The following is a 9,522-nucleotide window of genomic DNA, read 5'->3' as shown; positions in this document are numbered from 1 at the left end:
CTTAATAAGTGAGAGGCTGCCAGTCAATCATGTTGCCTTAACTCTGCTGTTTCACCTAATATTGGGGGCTTAATTTCCCTGCAATCATCAATTTGTGGGATAAAAGAAGTTGCCTGGAGTCCCTACCACCACTTCACACTTCCCAGGGTGACCTTGGTCAGCAGTTTTAAGACCTTGAAATCCAGCCCAGTTTCTCAGCTTGTAGCTATTCAGACTCAAGAGCTGCTCAAAGCAAGAGGATGAGCCTTCAGGGAGGTGCAGCCTGTGGCAGGAGCCTCTGACCCAGCAGGAAGCGGTGGAGGGCTCTGGCTTTCCTCAGAGTCCTTCAGGCTCAAAGTCTCATCTGAACAGAGCTCCTCAGTGGAGTCTCCAGCTGTTTCCCAAACAGTCCTGTTCCGCCTTACAAACATGGAGAGTCTCTGGCCATCATCAGTTTATAATCGTTAAAGCCTTACAAGCGAGGTTAAAAGGAAAGATTTTTAGTAACAGACTTCTCAGATCAAAACAACAAAGACAGAATGACTTCAAATTTGTCATTTTGCATAAAAGAGACACACTTTCCACTGGAAATTTTCACATCCTTTTTCTTTTTCTTCTTAACAAATGGAATGAATATTCTTTCAGAGTTCAAATTCATTTTGAAATAATAAGAAAATAGAGGCTGGAGAGATGTCTTGGTGGAAAAAGTGCTTGCCACTCAAGCATGAAGACCAGAGTTTGGATCCCCAGCACACACTTCAAGCAGTGATGATGTGGAAGCCTGCTTGTAATCCCAGTGCTTGTCGGGTGGAGATAGGGGTCCTGGGGCAAGCTGGATAGCCAGATTAGCTAAATCAATGACTTCCGGTTCAACAAGTGACCCGGCCTCTAAAAACAATGGGAAGAATAATTTGAGGAAGACAGCTTATGTCAACCTCTGGTCTCCACACACACGCATAACCATGTGTACGTGCACACACATGTGAACACACATACACATACACCACACAAGTAAACACATGGAAGGAAAATTTAAAAGAATAATAATAATAGTGCAGTCTGGAGCACTCTTTCTAAAGCAGATGCCATGTGGCTGGAGTGCTACCTGCTTCCCCACACAGGCATCTAAAAGTGCCAAGAAGTGTTCCCCTGCACCCCAGCCAACCCCATGGGTCGGGCAGCAGTAGGAGGGGAGGATGGAGCAAGCCCCCACAATGAGGTCACTTCACACATATGAGTAAGACTCACACTAGAAGTCTCATACACCCACTTCTCCCTGACTTGCCCACCCACCTTGGTCCCCTAACGATCCAAATGAAGCCATTTTACAGCAAACTGTTGAAAAAATTGATGTGTTTCAAACTGTTTGCACCCGATGAATATCTGGTTTGTGGATTACTCGGCCCCAGGCATATCCATTTGCTTTTTCCATGACAGTTCCCCTCTTGTCCCTGCCTTTCTCATTTCCCTAATTCCTTAGGTGGTTTCTTCCCTTCTGCTGGTGTGTGTCACATTTCTCCACACAGAGTCATCTGTGAAGTTCATTTTCAAGCCCCTTTTCACTCCTATGGTCCTTAATGAAAACAGGTCTGAGGGAAATGGAAACAAAGGCCAGCCTCCCAACCAGCTCCAGAGACCATCCCCCTGTAGCCAGCCAGAGTCCTGAAGGTGTTTACTTCCACCCAGACTTTTTCCAGTCACATGAGAAGATGGGTAGCCAAGACAAGCTGCGTTCATTTGTGCCACGTATGATGAGCATCCTATCAGCTTTTGTACTTGGGTGACAGGCAAAAAGAAGAGCTTGCCACACAGGGCATTGTCAATTTAGTGCGCACAACATTGATGCAATTCTCCACTTCCCTACCCTGTGGGCATTACATTTCACTGCACAAGCCCAGTTCACCTCGTTCATATTCTTTCTGTGTGATACAGTCAAGTAGTCTTCCTTCCAAGATAGTCCTCAGCAAACCAGTCCTTTCAAAATTATGTCTTTCAAACTTACTGGGAATCAGCTTGTGATATTATCCATTTCCCTTGAGTTTCTGGGCGTTCACTTGGTGCAAATGGGCTCTGCTGTTCAAGGCACAGCTTTGCTGACTGGCAATGCCAAGTTAAGATGATCTTAGAAAGAAAGGAGGGAGCTGAAATCAGTATGCTCTAGAGAGGTGCAAATTTGATGCCTGAATGACATTGGAGGATGAAGAACAAATTGAGAGCTACTCTGCCTAATCTAGCTTCTGATGCTAAACAGATAGACAGGTTTGAACAATTGTTCAACCTCCCTGAGCTAATTTTCTCAAGGAGGTATCTGAATGATATCTTAATGAGATATCTGAACTATACATTATCTAAATAAATATATAAAGTCTATTGGAAGGATTGCACAGAGCATAGGAATACCTTGCCCAAAATATTCTCACTGCAGATGGGAAGAAAAGTGGGGTCCATGAGAACTGTAGAGCCTTTTAATATTGCCAGGGCCTGCCGGGGGGTGGTGGTGGTGGTGGTGGTGGTGGTGGTGGTGGTGGTGGTAATGGTGGTGGTGGTGGTGGTAATGGTGGTGGTGGTGGTGGTAATGGTGGTGGTGGTGGCGGTGGCGGCGGCGGCGGCGGCGGCGGCGGTCGTGGCACACGCCTTTAATCCCAGCACTTGGGAGCAGAGGCAGGCGGATCTCTGTGAGTTTGAGGCCAGCCTGGTCTACAGAGTGAGATCCAGGAAAGGAGCAAAACTGCACAGAGAAACCCTGTCTCAAAAAACTAAAAAAAAAAAAAAAAAAAAAAAAAAAATTGCCAGGGTCACCATTTGCTTTATTTCTGTCATGAATCATAAGGACTGGCTCAAAGTCCACCCTTGCCAAAAAGAAAATGCAGCATTTGTCTCTGTTTCCACACAACTGCCACAGTAAAGCACCTCTCATATATGCAGTATAGCCCCAACTCCTTTGAACTCCTCTGGGTCCATCCCATCCATCCCTAGGCACTTCATTCAGGTGCTCACAGAATGCCACCTCTCAAAGGACCTGCATTAAAATAAATATTCAAGATGGGAATTCTCTTCGGATGGAATTTTATTCTTCTGTTTTTGAAGTCTCGAGTACTTAGTGAACACAGAACAATAAAAATTGGGTAGACAAATACTAAAACAAGGCATAATTGCTACCCTCAAGGAGTTTGTAGTTTCCAGGAGAGTCAAATGAATGAACATACAAGAGTAGCCAGAGAGAGTTCAAGGTGGAATGACCACATAATTTACAGCACAAAATAGGGATTTTATTTTAGAATAAAGAGGTGCGTTACTAACTAATAACAAGTGTATAAACCAGATAACCACAAGCCAGCATATGTGGTAATCCTAGCTACAAAGAGGGACAGCAGCAGTTACACTTAGTAAAGTGTCCTTACATAGTCATTGGAATGACTATGACACAGACAATACCTTGACCCAGAGAATCAAGCTGTGCCTGATACAAAATTAGCAGTGGTTTTCATTCTGTTTGGTAATGACTCTTCCATAAACCCTGCTATTCAGAGTGCCATTCATCCGCGATACTCTTGTTTTATTCTTACAAAAGGCTTCCCAGTAGACATGGTCATCAGCCGAATCTCACTATAATAAAAGCACTTGCCTTCCAGGAAGCAGCATGATACAGTAACTCAGTCAGTCCCTTGGGAGGCTTCTGTTCCTCTGTCTGAGCTTTCTTCCACGCTTGCAACTAAGAGGTCCTTGATAAAACTGTCCACAGAGTCAACACCAAAGAGTGGAGTCCAGATGAGTTCATTTTGTCTTCTGTGGTTCTGCATCTTACTGAATTGAACCTCTTCATGGTTTTTACAAATGTGGAAAATTATTTTTCTGTACCACTAACCCCAGTCTGAGGTTTTTCTGCCAGGAAGTTAGAAGGAGTTGATAATTAATTGGTAATTTAAAACTACTAACTATATATTTAATAAGAAACTTTCTTTCCCATGCTCTATTGATAAGTTGCTAGTTCTTTTATAAGATTTTGTTTCTTAGGTCTGTGTCCTAAGAAAACATCATGCTGTGGAACCCATTCTAATTTTCCTCCAGAGCAACTGAGATCTGGAAGCCTGGCTGGACCAGAAGAGGATAGCCATCTACCAGGCTACACTCTCCACATGAGAATCACGTATTTCTCCCATCCAGTGGTACAGCCAGGCCTGTAGAGCACAGCAGAGCTCTGTGCCCCATGCCACATTCTTCCACAGTTCCATCACCCAGGAAAAGAAAAAAATCCATACTCTCTAGAAGAAAATTCACAGCCACCTCCTCCACCTCACTATTTACTAGTCTGAGACACAATTTGAAATTTGATAATCAGACTGAAGACATGTTACTTAGCTGGTAAAACACCCCAAGTCTTGAAGAGTAATTTGGTATGTCTCATCCTTTGTCATAATTGATAAGAAAGAAGTTAAGAGGCATAATTCACATTTTAAAACAGGCAAAGGATGTAAGGAGGAAACATACAAAGAAACACAAACAGCCAACAGACACATCAGGACCGTCAATAAAATATGACGTCATACCAAGGAGTGTTACCACACAGGTGCTGGTGAGGACATGGGAAAACAAGATGCCATTCGGGGCTGAGGACAGCATAAATCTCGGGTGTTTCTGGAGAGCAATGTCACATGCTCCGGAGTAGTTGAAAATGAACATATGCTGCCACCAAATCCTTTTGCTTCAGGCAATTCCTCTAGGAACTTTCATACTTGCTTAAGAGAAGACTTCCTTCCACACAGCTGGCTGTTTTAGTTACTACATCAAGTTGGGAGAAGTTGCCTCAGTACCATTGATGACATCAGACAAATCTGATATAGTGGTGGAATAAGCCATCGTTAACATGAATTCCTGATTACATTGGTGTTAAAGGAGACCTGAAAAATAGGAAATGTAGCAAAAGAAAAAAATCATAATATACTATTTATGTGCATTAAAAAAATACCACATGTTGAGAATATGTATATCTAAAGGTAAGAAAATCTAGACAGGCGGTTCGCGCTGGGAGTCGGTGGCGCCGTGCAGGGCACTTAGGAACCGACAGCCTTGGCGTGGACTGGTATCCTGTTGACTGCGGTTTGCAGGGTCTGCCATGGAGTCAGAGCAGATGCTGGAGGGACAGACGCAGGTTGCAGAAAACCCTCACTCCAAGTACGGTCTCACAGACAACGTTGAGAGGATAGTCGAAAATGAGAAGATTAATGCAGAGAAGTCATCAAAACAGAAGGTGGATCTACAGTCTTTGCCAACCCGTGCCTACCTGGATCAGACAGTTGTGCCTACCTTATTACAGGGTCTTGCTGTGCTTGCAAAGGAAAGACCACCAAATCCCATTGAGTTTCTAGCATCTTATCTTTTAAAAAATAAGGCACAGTTTGAAGATCAAAATCGATTACTTGGGAAGAAAAGAAACATTTGGTTGCTACTGTAGATTTACATGATTACGAGGCAGCTTTAATTGCCATGATTCCCCTCCCCCTTTGGAACCTTCAGGACCACAGAACTCTCTTCTGAAGTTGCAGAAGAGAACATATCCCCTTGTCTGATTTAATCACCATACTTATTTAATGAGTATCATCTGTGCAAATTTTTTCTCAGATTGTCTTTTACTTTGTTTTTGAAAAGACCTTCAAAATAAACTGTTAAAACACCAAAAAAAAAAAAAAGAAAAAGAAAATCTAGACAGAATATATACAACTTTGAACTTAGTTACTATGATTGGGAAGTAAATAAAGGGATTTTTATCATCTGTTTTATTCATTTCTAAAGAAAAGAGATGATGCAAACACATCAAAAGAAAAAGTAATAGTTTTAATAAAATACAACAATGAACAAACAAACAAAAAACCTGGAAGCTGGCTTCTATGGTGGCCAGAGAGAAATGCATCAAGCTGGAGACTTCAAGATGATGGTATTGACTACTGACAATACGATTCATCCAACAGGGAAGAGACTTCAGCTGCAAAACTGGCCCCTCACTACCTCAGACAAGAAGGGAAAGAAAGAGCTGGAGTGATGACTCAGATGTTAAGAGCCCTTGCTTCTCTCGAAGAAGACCAGAGTTTGTTCCTAACACTCACAGAGTGTCTCACAATTGCCTGTAACTCTAGTTCCAGATGCCCTCTGAACAGGAAGGGGAAGAGGACAAAGGAGATAGTTCCAGAGCTTATGTAGGTCATTTAGGTTTCCAAGCTCAATGTGTGCAGATTCCTAAGGGGGAAGGACATCCACAATGTCTGTAAGTAATAGAACAGTCTCTATTTCTGCTGAGCCATAGAAAGGCAAAAAGAGTTGGTCACACTGGAACTGATCTGCCCATAGATGGAGCCCTTAGATAAGATGCTCAGCTTTTGGAAAGCCTACTCTATCCTAGATGAGTGGTCGATGGCCAGGGACATCCAGGCACCTCCTAGAAGAATTTATAATTAAAGGACATTGAACAGGTCAACTTTCTGCAGGAGGATTTGTCGCTCACAGTGTCCTGGAGGGGATGGGTCTGGCATAGTCCCTACCAGACAATAATACTGTCCAGGCTCTGGAGGCAGAGCCGGTGACGCAGTATCTAAAGAACTCGCTTCTTGTTCGGTGGTGACTGTACATTGGAAAAGGGAAAGAACCTGGGCTTTCTTGTGTATTGTGTTTCTTCACGCAGTAAACTGTTCTAAGCCAATCAAAAGTGCCACAGTGCTGGTATCTGGAGTGAGGAATAGGTTGATCCCACTGAAAGTTAGGAAAGACTCTAGCCCTCAAGAGTGCTTCCATGTACAAAGTGTGTATTGAGTTGTGGATAACACAAAACTGATCTTACTGATTTACACCCCCCTGTTTAAAAAAAAAAAAAGCACAGGTCTTGGTAGGATTTAGGCTTAGCACCACTTGGGAAAGGGTAATTAAGTCTCCATTCAGAATACTAATCTCTCAACTATATTTTCTATCAAAAGACCTTGAGAATTCTTTTGAGCCCCAAAAGGCCTTTACCTTTCAAAGAGAATGAAAAAACTGATAGTGGATCTCATCAGTCATGGGCCTGCACCAACAAATAGTAAAAAAGTTAGGTTTTTATTTAATTCATTTTAATTAAAATATAATTACATCCTTTGCCCTCTTTTTTGAATGAGTATTGGACATTTGAATACTTGTCCCCAGTTGATGGCTTTTTTCTAAGTATTAGGAGATGTGGCCTTGTTCGAGGTGTACCACTAGGGTCAGTTCATGAGGTTTCAGCATCTCCATGGGCTTCCTTTGCCTTCTGCTTGTGGGTCTGAGATGTGAGCTCTCAGCTGTTCCTGCCATCATGCCTTTGCTCCATCATCACAGACTCTAACCCTCTGGACCACAAGCCCCAGTACATCCTTCCTTTTATAAGCTGATTTGGACATGGTGTCCTAAAATAGCTATGGGAAATCAGTGTGTGTGTGTGTGTGTGTGTGTGTGTGTGTGTGTGTGTGTGTGTGTGTGTACAAATATATAAAATACAACCGGCTGAGTTTATTTTTGTTGTGTGTATATGATTTCAGGGCTGAATATTTTGTGTTAGATAACCAATTATGAGTCTTGTTCATGGGAAAGGTGAACTCTCTCTCTCTCTCTCTCTCTCTCTCTCTCTCTCTCTCTCTCTCTCTCCCTCTCTCCTTCTCTGCAAGTAAATGGATGGAAATTGAAAAGATTATGTTAAATGAGGTAACCATGACTCTGAAAGACAAATGCCATATGTTCTCTCTCTTCTGCATTTTCTAGCTCTAAATCTTCAGATGCAAGTATATAATATGGAGTGATTGCAGAAACCTGGAAACTATGAACAGATCATGGGTGGGTAGGGGAGCTTGGGGAAGGGATAGCAGGATACAGGTGATATGAAGGAGGAAATGGGGAAAATGGAGAGGTGTTTAAATTGGAGAGAGAGGAGGAAAGTCAATACACAAGGAGGAAGGAGAGACATATTAACACCAAGGTTGTTCAATAAAGCCTGGAGGTATCATATTATTCTACAGTTATCTAAAATTATATAATACACACACACACATGCATGTATACATAATACATACCTAGGTCCAGTGACTCCCAAAACAATACAGGCTATTATTGCTGCCCTTGGCGGCCTCTCAGAGACTGAAGGTAAGTCCTTATTGCTGAAAACACTGCACACTTAGGACATGGATTGTTCATGCTTGATCTAACATGAAATCCTTCTTCCTGCTCTCTAGCTTCCATAGTAGCAGAAAGTATTATGCAGATGACTAAGGGAGTGAAGAGTTCTATCTGGCTGTGACACCTATGAACTATAACACTGACCAGCATGGCAATATATTGACAAAGGAGTAATAATTGTGCTCCAATGCTGTGGGTAACCAACAACTAACTGTCTGTGTGAACTTAAAGCCCACTGGACAGGAGGGAGATCAGACTTGGTACTAGAAACCCAGCCAACTACCCAGGTTAGTGAAGCCGTGGATCTTAGAAGAAAATCTACCGTCACCATTTTTCCAGCCAGACTAATTCCTAATGACATTTTGAACCTTCTCCTTATTCCCACAGATAAATGCAGTTCTCGACCCTTTGTTTTTCTCTTTAGTAAGCAAATAGAAATCATTTTAAAAAAATCACAACAGACACACTGCAGAGATCAATAGGTCATGCGGAGCCCAGCCACAAAAGATACATCTTCCATTCAACTCCTGAACCTAAGGCTTAGGGGAAGAGTGCGCAGAAACACCGAAAGAGCCAGAGGACCAGAAAGTCAACTGTGAGACTCTTTGTCCTAGAGACAGTTGCCTAAACAAGACCAGAAAAATAACAATATCAATAGGCATGCTAACATGGAGTCCCACCCCTAGACGAAGAACTAAAGTTAGTTTTAAGAAGGAGCCAGAAACAATAAAAGTTACAAACTCATCCCTAGTTTGAGTGACATTTGAGCTCTAGGCCATACCCTAGATTTGATAGTTGGTATTTTTGTGCATAATAGAAAATTCAAGGCTCAGGAATGTCCATGTGTTTCCTGTGACTGATTTTCACACAGATGTCTTTGTCACTCGAAGAGGCACAGATCCCTGAAGCTAGTTAGAGATCCCCACAGCCAGGTCACTAAGGAAATGCCAGGTTACCCACAAGCATTTCAGGAGTCCTGGAAATTCTCTAACAGACAGATCCAAACCCACAGAGCACAATTTTAATAGGGCTAGATTGGCCCATAAGGTATGTAAGCCTTTGCTCCATTTGAGTCCTCACACTTACTGGAGAGCCCGGGAAGAAATGCACAAGGTCCGTGGACCTCTGTGAACATTTCTTTGGGATTCAACAGCTGTCTCCAAGGGAGAACTGTGTTTGCCCAGTGCCCTCCACATCCTCCAGGACCCCCAGAAACTTGTTAGCTGCATCCAAGCACACATTGGGCAGCAAAGCCAACAAGAATCGCTCTGATCTTCTAACCACAAGTTGTGAACTCCTCACTCTGAGCCAAAGTGCATAGCTGGGTTAGGGGTGTGGGCATAGAAGGAGAGTAGAGGACAAGCTTCCTTTGCT

General features: G+C 42.8%; 1 protein-coding gene across 1 annotated transcript; it reads left to right on the top strand.

Annotated features, from left to right (window-relative positions):
• The first annotated feature begins 5,020 nt into the window (after window positions 1-5,020).
• LOC114705922 (protein dpy-30 homolog) lies at window positions 5,021-5,654 on the top strand. Its single transcript, XM_037204396.1, has one exon. The coding sequence runs from the start codon at window positions 5,093-5,095 to the stop codon at window positions 5,429-5,431; it is 339 nt and encodes a 112-aa protein (XP_037060291.1). The 5' UTR covers window positions 5,021-5,092; the 3' UTR covers window positions 5,432-5,654.
• The last annotated feature ends 3,868 nt before the right edge of the window (window positions 5,655-9,522 follow it).

Source organism: Peromyscus leucopus, chromosome 4 (assembly GCF_004664715.2).
Source record: "Peromyscus leucopus breed LL Stock chromosome 4, UCI_PerLeu_2.1, whole genome shotgun sequence".
Lineage (NCBI taxonomy): Eukaryota > Metazoa > Chordata > Mammalia > Rodentia > Cricetidae > Peromyscus > Peromyscus leucopus.
Note: the sequence above shows the minus strand (reverse complement) of the source record. Positions and strands in the feature narration are given on the sequence as shown.